At 41.1% G+C, this 14,055-nt stretch overlaps 1 protein-coding gene across 10 annotated transcripts in view; it reads left to right on the forward strand.

Moving 5' to 3' along the window:
- SYNE2 (spectrin repeat containing nuclear envelope protein 2) overlaps nt 1-14,055 on the forward strand; it is a 342,246-nt gene that overhangs the window by 127,684 nt on the left and 200,507 nt on the right. For all 10 annotated transcript variants that reach the window (XM_058739286.1, XM_058739287.1, XM_058739283.1 and 7 more), the window contains exons 22-30: nt 1,256-1,390; nt 3,123-3,281; nt 5,601-5,812; nt 5,959-6,049; nt 6,879-6,997; nt 7,222-7,348; nt 9,105-9,262; nt 10,142-10,289; nt 10,922-11,526. In XM_058739286.1, the coding sequence (XP_058595269.1) occupies nt 1,256-1,390; nt 3,123-3,281; nt 5,601-5,812; nt 5,959-6,049; nt 6,879-6,997; nt 7,222-7,348; nt 9,105-9,262; nt 10,142-10,289; nt 10,922-11,526 (1,754 nt within the window). The remainder of the gene's footprint in view (nt 1-1,255; nt 1,391-3,122; nt 3,282-5,600; nt 5,813-5,958; nt 6,050-6,878; nt 6,998-7,221; nt 7,349-9,104; nt 9,263-10,141; nt 10,290-10,921; nt 11,527-14,055) is intronic.

A 14,055-nucleotide genomic window follows, 5' to 3' on the forward strand; every position in this document is an offset into this window, starting at 1 on the left:
TGGCGCCATTTTCCTCCTGCTGAGGGTCTACCTTTTGGAATCTGAGGCCACAGATTTCCCCCCTTTTATCTCTGGCATTTAGTAAAGTAGAGCCATTTTCATGGCAGAAGCAAGATCTCTGCCCTGCCACGTCCTGCCTTGAGACCCCTGGGACTCCAGGGGCACATGAGTCATGGGAGCCATCTGCCAGCATGTAGGGAGGGTTAGAGAGTCTCCCCAGGTAATAAATCCAGCAATCCTCACAGAGGCCTTGGAGGAAGGCCCTGGGGCTCAGCCTTGTACTTTTTCCACAGTAGGCCCATAATAAATATGTTGTGAGTGCATGAATGAATTCCCACCGTGCTTAAGTGCCTTATTCCCTAAAGTTACTTTTGTCTTCTGTCTCCTGTAGGTTTTCTGTCTCTTTCACAAGCACCAAGCTATTCTGTGTTCTGTCATTTCCTAATTAATTAAACTAGGTTTCTGCCAGGTAATTGCCAGGTCTATAAGAGCAGGTAAGCATGAGATAAGGAGCAGACGCGTCTCTGTCCACTGCTACTCCCTCTCTGGGGCAAGACTGCCAGTGTGGTTGGCCCTGGGCAAAACTTTGAAGTTGATGATAAGGTAATGTTGACTTGTTGCAGCCTAAAAATGCTTATGCACAATATTAAATATTGGCCTATTAATCCTACTATAAATTGTGTCTTCTTACAACACTAATCTCTAAAACATGCTAGTATATTCTTCGTATTGTATTGTTAATGAAGGATGGTCCTCTATTCACTAGTACTTAGGAACTTTAGAGGAAACAGTGCCAGTGGCTCATTCCCCTGCACAATAATCCTTTCAATTATTTATCAGAGGGGTAACAAAAGTCCTTTTGAATGTCCTAAGCAAGTCTTTATCTGGTCCTCAAGTGTCTAACTACATTTGATTAATAAATATTTTGCAGTTCTTTTCAAAGTTATTCAAGAGATGCAAAAGGGATATCAACCTTACTTTACAAAAAGTCTCTCCTAAATCTTCATAGTCCCCAAAAAGTCTTTTCCCAGTTCTGCCCCTGAAAGACCTACCAAAATCAGCTTTGAGGACTTGGCAGTAGAATGAGACTTTTTTTTTTTTCTTAAAGATTTTATTTTTTTAAGCAATCTGTATACCCAACGTGGGGCCCGAACCCAGAACCCCAAGACCCAAGAGTCGCACCCTCCACTGACTGAGCCAGCCAGGCACCCCTAGAATGAGGCTTTCATGTTCTCATTTATGTTCTCTTTTTTAGGAAGCACTAATAATTCTAAATTCTAAAAGTCTGGTCAAGTATTTGAAAGCTGTTGAGGAACTGAAAAATGATGTAACTGAGGGTGTAAAGCTGTCTTTGGAAGAAGAGAGTAGACGTGTCTGTGCCAAGTGGGAGGTAAGAACATGCACATGTATCTGGGATTCTGCTTGTAGATCTGACCCTGGGCCCATTTGTCATCAGTCATTCCTGGCCATCCCCCGTGTACTTGGTATTGCAGTGGGGGCTGATCCTGTGAGTTTCCCCGGGCCCAGTCAGGTTCTGTGTTCAAGCCAATGACAACACGGCTTGGAGATTAGAGGGTGATTGGAGCGGGGGGAAAGGGGAGAGTCCAAAGTCCCTCTCTTGGACAGTGTCTTTGGTGGCTGTGGGTCCCATGGTTCCAGATTCTGATGACCCTTCTGTCTGGGCTCCTCTGAAGCCTCCAGCCCAGCAGTATAGCAGCCTTCTGCCAGTGTTCATCTCCGGATTGCCTTACTGTCCTCCCTTTGGCTTTTCTGATCTTTCATCTTGTGTGTAACTAGTTCCCTGCATTAAATTCCCTCTGAGTTAAATATTTAGTGTTTCCTGGGTCCCTAGTTGGATCCTGACCGAGACAACATATAGACACATATGCACATGTAGAGTTTCCTAGTGAAATAGGCATAGACTTTGATGGCAGACAGACCTCGATTCAGCAGCTATGACCTTGGGTAAGTTGTTTCACCCTCTAGGAACGTATCTGATAAAATGGGGATGTGTGCAACCACTTGGCAGGATTGTCGCAAGGATTTATCTAAAGCCCCACCACAGAGATTGTGTTCAATAAGCGGTGATTTGTATTCAGCGTGTGTGTCTGGAGAGAGAGAATAAGGTAATATAATTGAATGTCTACTGTTAAAGGCACTTGAAACGTATTTTATTTAACTTTGTTGTTTTTTTTTTTTTTTATTTTAGAGAGAGAGAGCGCGTGTGAGTGGGGGAGAGGGTCAGAGGGAGAGAGAGAGAATCTCAAGCAAGCTCCACGTCCAATGTGGAGGCTGATGTGGGGCTCGATCCCATGACCCTGGGATCATGACCTGAGCTGAAACCAAGAGTTGGATGCTCACCTGATGGAGCCACCCAGGCGCCCCTTAAAACATACTTTTAAATAGACGTTTATTTAAAATAAATAAATTAAATGAAAAGTTAAATAAATTTCTAAATTTTAGAACAATTTTATTTATTTATTTATTTATTTAGAATTTTAGAACAATTTTAGATTTACTGAATTATTACAAAGATAGTACAGAGAGTTCCAGTGTACCCCATGCCCAGTATTATTATCCCTTATTATTATCATCTTACATTAATACGGTATCTTTGTCACACTTAATGGCCCAACGATGGTACGTTATTTCCTTACGTTTATACTTTATGCATGCACCGTGTTTCCCTCCTCTCATTTTTTTTCTATTTCCGAATCCCATCCAGGACATACATTTTAGTTCCGTGTTATTTCTCCATAGGCTCGGAATGTGTTTTGTATATGTTTTCTCTAGTCTCCAGCCTTGTCTTTTCCATTCTCTTAATGGTATCTTTCACAGCTAATACATGGTTTTAGTTGTTAGAAAGAAAAAGAAAATATGTTTCTGGGTCTGGTATATTTTAAAACATCCTTCCCGAGTGACATAAAATAAATCATAATGTCTTTTAAACTCCCTTTATTGTGCTCGCTTCGGCAGCACATATACTAAACTCCCTTTATACCCTGTGTCACTACAAATATTTTTATTGGGTTTTTGATGAAAATCTTTTCAATGTATTCTTTTCCCATAGTTAATACATGTGCCTTTGTGGGCTTTTTTTTTTTTTTTTTTTTTTTTTGCAGTCTCTTCATCATGAGATGTCTTTGTATATTCAACAACTGAAAATAGACATTGAAAAAGGAAAACTCAGTGACAGTATTTCAAAACTTGAAAAACAAATAAATAAAGAAAAGAAACTAATTCGCAGAGGAAGGACCAAGGGTCTCATCAAGGAACATGAGGTAAACCACCTGTTTTCCATTTATATGTTGTCATCATTTTGGAGTTTCTCTTACATGGTTGTGTATGTCCTTAACCTCGGATTAAACCTGCTCTGAAAATTACGTCAGTCCTCTTGTCCGTTTCCTGGGGATTATCCCTTACGTGGTTCGAGTTCTAACTGCAGCCTGTGTTTCTTGCTTTTGGGACATGAGAAAAATTCAGCGTCAAGTTATTATTTCATGATTTCCCTTGCCATGGCTCAGTGGCCCCTGTCCCTTGAGACTGTGGTTGCAAATGTGTCACCTGTTGCTTAAGTACCCACAGTTGATTTTGAGGGGCACGGTGTCCTCAGAAGTGCTGCTTTTGGAAAAGATAGCAAATCAGGATATAAGCATCTGGGGCAAATCTCATGCTCCATCTGACCCCCATCCTATATGATTGCTTCTATTTATTTGACAATATTGACTCTTCTTCTTTCCTTTAAACTGTTTACTGCTGTGGCTCTCCCAATATCAACCTCTCTTGCTTTTCCTTATTTGATTATTTTTTTGGGGGTGGGGAACTTCTTTTTAGCGTCATTCACAAATTTCCCTCTCTTTTTTAAAGTAATCTTTATACCCAACGTGGGGCTCGAACTCATGACCCGAGATCAACAGTCGCACAGTCTACCAACTGAGCCAGGCAGGCGCCCCACAAATTTCCCTGTTTCCCTTGTGTTACCTTAATGTTTTAGTTTTGAGAGTCTCCATTTTTGGCTGGTTTCGTGCCTGCCTAGGGGTTTTCTGCCCTTTGCGGCTTTAATGATAAAACCCTCTCTGCAGTGATAGTGCCTAAATCTTTATCACCACCTGAGTCCTTTCCTCTGAGGTCCAGATTCTGTTTCTGAGTGGTACATGTCCCAGTGTTCTTCAGAAACCTCCAGTTCAGCGTGTCCAAAACTAGCCCATAATATCTTCCCTCAAACTTTGCTCCCTTTTGTATCTGTTGGTCATGAAGCCACTGCAGCCTGAGAACTCCCCTTCTCCCCATCCCCTTTCCTTCCTGCTCAGCTGTGATGGAGTCAGTTGCCAGGCCTCATGGCCAGGCCTCCAGGACACCTGCTTCCTCTCCTTCTTTTCCACGGTGTTGCCATTGCCCTTGACCTGGGGTATTTTCCCCATGCGATGATGGCCACATCATCTTCCAGACCCATCAACAGAGAGACTCCTTTGAACCACAAATCCTATGTCACTGCCTCACTGTTACTCCCAGAATATCTCTAAGCCCCTTAGAACACCACGCAGGTGGGCCACAGTCTGGCCTCAAGACGTGCCTTCAGCGTCCCTCCTCCCGCGCTGTGCCCTCCAGTCACACTAGACTGCTGTTCTTTCAGAACATCTGGAGCTTTCTTCCCCTTGGCTGTTCCTTCTGGTAGGAGTGACCTCTCTCGCCTCTGACTCGGAGCAGTCGGACTTGTTCTGGCCACATCTCCCTCAGATGGCTCCCACATGTGGAGTGGGTTTTCTCGGACTCCTTAAGGCAGGCAGTGACCCTGTCATAACACTTGTCACACTATGCGCACATTATTTGTATGACCACTGGAGGGGAGGAAAAAAAATTATTTTTTTGACTCCTGAGGGTCCCCGAAAATGAAACCGACAAAGGCAGATGAACAGGAGAAAAGCGTACATATTTTATTGAATTTTTACATGCACGTGGGAGCCTTCACAAGAGAGTAAAGACCCAAAGAAGTGACCAGAGAAGGAATTTTTTATACCTTGTAGACAACGAAGCCATACATTTGTGAAGAATTGGCAAGGCAAAGTTAAGGGTTAGTTTAACAAGGTTTGTTTGCAGATTCCTCCGGTACTGTCTCTGGGCTGATGAGAGGCTATTGCTAATAAAAAGAGACTTTATTTCCTGCCTGTAGGCAGAAAGCAGGGAGCTTTTTCTGTGATTGCTGCTTCTTAATTGCCTTTAGCTCAAAATAATTTTCGCACCAAAGAGGCATATTTTTGGCGGCGTCTGGCTGGCTCAGTAGAGTGTGTGCCTCTTGATCTCGAGGTCGTGAGTTTGAGCCCCACGTTGGGTGTAGAGATGACTTTAAAAAAAAGGAGGCATATTTTGGGGTGACATATTTCTGGTTTCATTCACTGCATTACTAGGCTGTGGTGAATCCCTTTCAGGCTGACTTCCTCATCTTTGTTTCTCCAGTGCCCGTTACCACACCGGGCGCACAGCGGATGGCCTATAAAAGATTATGTTGTTAAAGTCTCACACATCTGTTAGTTTCTAATCCTTATGGACTAATCACGTAAACTCATTTGAAACACATTCCCTGCTTTATTTCCTCAAATCAGGCCTGCTTTTCTGAGGAAGGCGGTCTGTACCAGCTCCATCACCACATGGACGTCCTGCGGGAGCTGTGTGAAGAGCTGACTTCACAGAAGAGTCAACAAGAAGTGAGGAGAGCCCTCAAAGATTATGAACAGAAGATAGAAAGACTTCGGAAATGTGCTTCCGAGATTCACGGGGTGCTGCAGCCCGCGGTGGGAGGCGTGTCGAAAAACAAGTGAGTGCTTCATAAGATTAACTACACATCAGGGGAAAACAAGAGAAAGCCCCTTGCAAGATCAAATGACAAGGAGTGTTATTTATTCTCTTTTAGACTTCCTGTTTCTGCCTCTGTTTTAACGTGCAATTTTGATTCCTTCCTAGGGAGCCCATGAGCACATCTGAGAACGGAGGAAGGAATGCCCACAGCGAGGTGCCATCTGCAAACTCAGATAATCAGCCATCAGCTGAACAGGTGTCACATGCGGATAATGTATTTTAGAAGTAAACCCAGTGAAAAAAGCCAAGCGCACAACAATCCGCTTCTCATTAATTGCTAGCTTTAATTATCTCATTATTTTCATCAGCTGAGGAAGTAATGCAAGAAAGACTCCCTTTCAGAGAATTACAACACAGTGAACCAAAGCTATAGCGAGCGTAACGTTTTCTTCTCCTGAGGATACAACAGCTCTTTCAGAAAGAGACCATTTGCAGACATTACGATTACACGTAGTCTGTGTGCATTCCTATTCCGGGGTACGAGAGGTTGAGTTTCATCTGTACGGATGCCTCAGCTGCATGGAGATGAGCTAGTTCACTTATTATTTGTCTTTTTCTCAGTACATTGTCGTTTGCTCCCCTTGGGGATTGAATTTTCTGAATTCTTGAATTTTAGGTAAGTGGCCATGGACTGTGGGTCATAGCCCAGCCTGCTAGTCTGAAGCTGTGGGGAAGGAACCAGGTGTATTTGAAATCAGAGGTCTGGCCTGCATGCTAGGCTTCCGAAGGCTTTTGACTATGGCTATGCAGTCGTAGGCAGAGACAGTATTTAGGGGTTTAGGGGCTGGGAGAACACCTTTTCTGTGCTGATATACCGATTAGAAGGTGAGACTCCGTGTAATAAATCTCTTCTGTCCTAGGGGAAGGCCTTTCTCTGACCTGAGAAGCTTCAAATAAATTTTATTATCTCCTGGGTGAGGGTATACAGAATTAGTGATATACCTTTGTACTATAAAATATTTATCTTTTCCAGGCAATTAAGTATATTGAAGATATTATGTTTGCTATTTTGCATATTTGCTTAGGCAATGGGATCAATTAAGAATTTTAGCCTGGAATCCGAGTTAAAACCTCAACAGGAAGAAAGCGTTATGGAGAAGTATGAGAAGGGTCACGATGCGTCTGTCCGTAGTTTACAAGAGAGGTAACTTTTAAATAACTGGAAGATCCACCTAAAATCTTTCATTAATACAAACATGTTATACTTTAATACATGTGTATAACCCATTAGTCATTATTTTTAGCATGTAGTCCAGTAACTTAAGCAGAAATTCCTGAGATTTCCTCATGTATAATCGACAGTAATTAAAAAAAAAAAAATTGTCTTCTTATTAAAGTTAAGTAGCATCGCATTTAATTTTTCCCCAGGTATGATACACACAGAGAAAATCTTGAGCTGTGCCTGCAAAACAACAAATTCAGAATTATTTCTGATTTCTCCAGTGACGTAGTAAGGAGTAGTGCTTGTCTTCAGGCTAAACTGACAGATCTACAGGTAATTACTAAAAATATTATTAGAGGAGTTTTACGTTTTATTAGAAAATAATACCACCGTGAGTATAGAATTCACTACCTTTGCTGAGGTCACGTACGCTAGATGTTTCCAAAAGAACTCTCTTTGTTGGATTACATTTCCAATGTCATTCTATTCTAGAAACTGATTTGCCTTCAAGTACCAAGCCCAGGAAAGACTTTGGTTCAGGGTCCTAATTTATTGCTCCTGCTCTGATTTGGTACTCCAGATACGGTGGCTTCAAGAGTTTTGGGTTGTGTGTAGGATAAGAATGAGGACTTCAAAAGAATTGGTCCAAGCACTATGTTTGAAGGCAGTTTCACCCAACAGCCCAACTGTGTGGCTATAAAATTAACAATAGGTGAAAAACCAGTCATCTTGACAAATTATCACCTTGTGTGTCTCATGTTGGGCAATAACAAAGGGGCAGGCAGTGGAAGGATCTTTCACTCTGATGGATACTCTTGTGGAGAGCCATCAGAAGAAGTATTGCATTTGGCTCAGGAGCTACAGAAAAAAAACTGTCTAATGTTGGGCACACAAGTTGTAGGCCCTACAAATGAAGATCTTCCTTACTTTGAAGACGATCTGTGCAGTGCAGGGCAACACTGTTGTATACTTGGACGTACGTTAGAACGAACCCTCACAGAAAACCCATCGGGTGGAGAAAAGGGCCATGGGAGAGCCTACAGTCCCCTCCCATATTTTATAGTTATCTTCCTTTTATAATGCCAGTTTCTGAGTCACACTCTACCATCTGGCTTTTCTCTATTTTCCATCTGAGTAAGCAGAATGAATATGTTAAAATCTCTGTTGTTCAAGTGATAGATTTAGCACGTTTTCATCACAATTAAGAAACTGTCTTGAGACCTTACTCCAGTAACTGAATAATGAGTTGGTCATAAAAGCTATACTAATCCTTGGGGAAAGTGAACAAATTATAATGATCAGCACTCAGTAAAATTGTGTGGTAGTGCCTTAAAAAAAAAAAAAAAAAAAAAACCTAACAAGATAAGGAGCTGGAATAGAATAGAATTTTTACATGTTTAATTATAAATCATAATTTCATTCACTTCTTATTTGATAGAAACAGTTTTAGTTCACTCTAGTTTTCTTTTTAGTTTAGGGAGAAAGAAAGATTTATTATCTAGAGGAACTAGAATATCTGTTCTTATATTACATGTATCTTTCCTTTTTTTAAGTTAATTTGTTTTGAGAGAGAGAGAGAGCATGAGTGGGGGAGAGGCAGAGAGAGAGAGAGAGAGAGAGAGAGAGAGAGAGAGAGAATCTTGAGTAGGGACTCGATCCCATGAAATCATGACCTGAGCTGAAATCAAGAGTCCAACGCTTAACCGCCTCAGCCACCCAGGCGCCCCTACATGTATCTTATCTTTCTGAATTGTATTCTTTGCACTGACTTATGGGAAGGAAGTGTGGGTTCCTTCATTGTTGACTCCCTTTACTTCACTGAATGGGTCTTCTAACTGAGAGCACAGTTAAGATCATTGTTCCCTGAAGGATACTTTACTTGTAGATGGTTGAAAAATATTTTTAAAACTTATTTAAAATTAAAATTAGTTAATTAATTTCATTAATGAAATTAGATATAAAAATAATTTTAATGTATTTTCATATGAAACTTCGTGTTCATAGTTGGCGAATGGCTCATTTTGTTAGAACAAAATAATCGTGCCTGTTAACCCCCTAGTTGATAGATTACTTTATGTGTTTCATCTAGGTCTTAGAAAATGAAACTGATTCCTGCTGGAAGGAGTTTGAAATCACTTCACTGAAGTTAGAAGAGCTTGAGAGTGATGTAAAGAAGCCCTTTATACGCGAGGCAAGAGACAGATTAAAAGAAAAAGAAAGAGAGTTTCAGATGACTCTTAATACCAGGTATAATTCTGAGATGTATTAACGCTGCATTTACTAAATTTATGAAATTTTAATGCTATTTTAAGCTAGGCTAGTACTATATTAAGTATTTTATTTGGTTGCTAACTTGAGGGCCATTTTACTGATGAGGAAACTGATACTCAGGGAGGTTACATAACCTAACCAAGCCTCCCCACTGGCCAGACATTTAGGTGGAATTTGCACTCTGTTGAGTTCCAAAGGCCGTGGCTCTTCCCCCTGATCTGCCCTTGGGCATGAATTTGGCCTTGTCACATAACTTCTCTGAATCTTGATTTTCCCATTTCCAAAGTGAGAGTGCTGTTATTATCCCCTATACATAGGATGTGTTTCCCCAGGACATATCCCCACTTTACATAGGAGGAAACTGAGGCTCACAGTCATATGTTATTCGTCAAAGGTCACACATTTCATTCCCACATTAGTAGAGCCCATTTCTTTGAATTCTGTTATATTTTCACTAATAAAATAATTAGTGTTTATAATGACATTTCTTTGTCATCCAAGGCAAAGTTAAATTACATTCACCATTTTGCACTTCAAAAGGTTAGGAAAGGCTCAGTATGTTTGTTTTACAACAATTTTCCATTCAGTGCGGTTTCTGTTAAGCTATTATGAATATGTGGATATAGCAAACAACTCATTCTTTGGCATTTTGGATCGCTGGATTTGGGTTTTTTTTGTGTGTGTTTTTTGTCTTTCCTGGGTTTGGGTTTTAATCTGATAATCTGCACATATCATTGTATGTATTCTTATTGGGTAATTATTTTTTGTTTGTAGTTAAACAATGGCATTAATATGTTTTATAGACTACCTTTATGGTGCCTTTTCCCATTATGTCTGGGTTTATTTTTCACCCAGAATGGAATCTTTGGAGACTGCGCTGAAGATTGTGTTACCTGTGGAGAAGGAATCACTTCTCCTCTGTGGCTCAGACCTGCTCCTCCATGAAATGGCCATTCAAGAATTTCACCTCCTTGATGCTGATGGCATTTATCAAAACCTGAGGGTAAATATAAGTTTTCCCAGGCACTCATAGAATAAATCAATTCTTCAGAGATTTTTAATTATATGTCAATAGTATATAGTTAGACGATAAGCAATGGCAGAAAGTCTTCAATAATTTAGACTGATTTATTTCTCATCTCTTTTATTCCTCACAAATTTGAAAGTAGGTACAGTGAAGTTAATAGGTATTTTCTTTGAATTCAAAATGAAGGTCTGCTTATGAATATCTTCTCCAATCACTGAAATCCTAAGTATTGTATTAGACTCGTGTGCATTTTCTACAGTTTACTTATTCCAGGTCTCTTTTGAAATAAAAAATATTTAAGTTTTATGTTTCAGATTATAAACAGATGTCTCCACAGTTTAATCCCTATTTTCACTGGAGCGGTAGATTTATATACTTGTTTTCTTTTGGGGATTGAAACATCAGAAAGGTTATCAGATCATGAAACAGATGGGCTCTGATTGTTTGTGATTAAAATGTTTCCTTCTGTGGACCCTGTCTGACTTGGCAGACCCGGGAAGTGGTTTTTCCAGATGCAATCTAGTCATTGGGAGTTTAGGTGCATTGCTGATGGGCAGTCTCTCTTTTTCTCTGCCTCAGTCTTTTCGGCATTTCTTACTTTATTTTAGAATATCCAAGATTCCATCATAAAACAGATTGAAATATGTAATAATTTGGAACAGTGGGGCGACTTTGCATTGAAAGAATTACACCCACTGGATCTCCATGCAACAAAGAATATTATACTGAAACACAGAACACAACTTGATGAAACGAACCACAAGGTACAGAGCTGTAAAGATGCCCTCAAAGCTCTGGAGGACTTTCTGACTTCTCTGAAAACAGCTGAACTCCCTTTTGAGCTTGTTACAGACCTGTCAGTCTCAGATACACAGGTGGTACCAGAAAACACTTTGACAATAGAAAATAAAGAAGGAGAAACCAATCTGATGAAGGACAAGGCCAGACATTTGGATGAACGTTTGAAGATGCTTGGTATAAGCTTTAAAGATGCTGAACGGGGTGATGACACCTGTGAAAAACTTGTTGATGCTTTGTCCAAAAAGTTATTTGAGACACATGGCTATGGCGTGCAGGAGGAGTTCACTGAAGACAAGTTACTAGAGACTTGTACTTTCAAAAATAATGAACTCCTGAAAAATATTCAAGATGTGTACAATCAAATCAGTAAAATCAGTCTTAAGGATCCCACTGCTCCAGCTGTGAAACAACGGTAAGTCTCATGTCCGTCGATGACCCCATGCGGGATGATACGCCTCTGTATTTTCAGTATGTCTTAGGTGAAAGAAATTCTTTCTGTGTCTTTCTACTTCTGTTCCATCCTGCTCTATTCAGTGTTCAGCATGCTTTCCTGTAGGCACTTCAAACAAGCTTTCCTTTTGTTGACAGTGTGCCTTTACAAAATGTTATATGATTTTTTTCTCCCTAAAGTGTACATTTCATGGACAAAGGAGTAATGAAATAAGATGCATGAAAAGTACTTGAGTTCCTTCAAAGTCCCTTTAGTGCTCTGGTCTTTATTACGGGGTTCTCATGATGAGAGAAGACCTAAAAAACTCCACACACGGGGTACTAAAGAAAGAAAGAAGTGGTAAAGGATACGCATGCTATACCCTGTCCCTACTTGTTGCTGAATTATTTGGTCTCCTGCTCTCCTCCCAGCAGGATGGGGATGGGGACAGAGTGGGACGGCATGGGACTGGATGCAAGAGGTCAGCCAAGGTTAGTTTTGATTCTGGAGATTGAGCAGAATTGTGGTAAACTGAGGCAGGCAGGCTTTGTACGAGTGCCGTGATTTTAACTCTCGTGTTCAGAGCCAGCCTCCAGGTCCTGCAAGTGATAATGCTAGCAAGTTACCTCTGTGGCACTCTCCGCCCCTTTCTAAATCTTTCCCACATCCTGTCTCCTCTGCCCACCAAGTCCCTCAGGCTCAGTGCTCTCTTGAGACTCTTCAGTTGACCAAGCTTTTCCCTTTGAAACCGTCCTGTGCTAACGGTCTCAATGAGACTTTTATTCCTACAGTGCCCAGTTCTTAGTGAGGTGTTGAACTAGTTACTAATGTGTTATTTATTGTTAATAAATATTTATTCTTTATTCATAAATAAGTAATAAATAAGTTCCATGTTAATTTATACATGAAAAACTAGACATCGATAAACAATAAATTGCTTTAATTTTTTTTAATTTTTTTTTTTTTTAACGTTTATTTACTTTTGAGACACAGAGAGACAGAGGATGAACGGGGGAGGGTCAGAGAGAGAGAGGGAGACACAGAATCCGAAACAGGCTCCAGGCTCCGAGCTGTCAGCACAGAGCCCGAAGCGGGGCTCGAACCCACGAGCCGCGAGATCATGACCTGAGCCGAAGTCGGACGCTCGACCGACTGAGCCACCCAGGCGCCCCAAATTGCTTTAATTTTTAATTTAGCTACCAATACAACAAATATGTGTTGTGTGCCGGGTACTATTTTAGGTACTGCGGATAGAGGAGTTAGCACAAAAGACAAAAGCTCTTGTTCCTGATGGAGTCTTATCTAGTGAGAGGAGTAAGATATTCAATATGTTTGATAGTGATAAAAGCTATGAAGAAAAATCGAACAAGGACGGAGGAGGGGGTTGTAATTCAAAAAGGGTCATCTTTTTTTTACTTTTTTTTTACTTTTTTTTTTTTACTTTTTTTTACTTTTTTTTACTGAGAAAGTAACTTTTGAGTCAGATGGCATGGATGAGAGAGCTGGCCCGGTGACTCCTGGGAGGAAGAGACTTCCAGGCCGAGGGAGCAGTAGGTGTGAGAATGAGCCTGGCGTGTTTGAGGAGAGGCAAGGAGTTGGGAAAGTCAACAGTGAGGGTTGTTGTATGAAACAGCAGTGAGGGTTGAGGTATGAAAGGGGATCAGGGGGCGCCTGGGTGGCGCAGTCGGTTAAGCATCCGACTTCAGTCAGGTCACGATCTCGCGGTCTGTGAGTTCGAGCCCCGCGTCAGGCTCTGGGCTGATGGCTCGGAGCCTGGAGCCTGTTTCCGATTCTGTGTCTCCCTCTCTCTCTGCCCCTCCCCCGTTCATGCTCTGTCTCTCTCTGTCCCAAAAATAAATAAAAAACGTTGAAAAAAAAAAAAAAAAAAAAAGAAAGGGGATCAGAACGGGTGGGATGGGGCTTAGCTCAGGTAACCTGTGGGCCATGAGATAGCTTTGCCTTTTTCTTTGAGTAACATGGGAAGTCATTGGAGGGGTCCGAGCAAATGGAAATGATTTGGTTTTCACTGTAACAGGCTCTGTCTGGCCCAAGTGTTGAGAACGGTGTAAGAGTCAAGGGAAGATACAGGAAGTCTAGGTTCACCTATGGTAGTGATCCAGGTGAGGGATGATGGTAACATGGACCAGTGTTGAGGTGGCAAAAAGGGCTAAGATTCTGGATAAATTCTTCAGATAGAGTCCACAGTTATATAGGTTATATGTACGCATCGTACATAGCTTATAAGAAAGATTGGAGTCGAGAATGATCCCAAGCTTTGACTTGAGCAACTAGAAGAATGGAGTTACCATTAACTGAGATGAGAAAGAATGAAGTTTATCAGGTACTGATCAAGTGTGCTCAGTTTTAGAAATGATAGGTTCAAAATACTTATTTGACGTTCAAATACGAATATCAACAAGACTCTTAACGACAGACGGAGTCAGGAGAGGGGGCTGAGCATTTAGAATGCCGTGTAGAGTCGTGAGATGGGTGACATTGCCCGCGGAGGGA

The sequence above is a fragment of the Neofelis nebulosa genome, chromosome 7 (genome assembly GCF_028018385.1).
Source record: "Neofelis nebulosa isolate mNeoNeb1 chromosome 7, mNeoNeb1.pri, whole genome shotgun sequence".
NCBI lineage: Eukaryota > Metazoa > Chordata > Mammalia > Carnivora > Felidae > Neofelis > Neofelis nebulosa.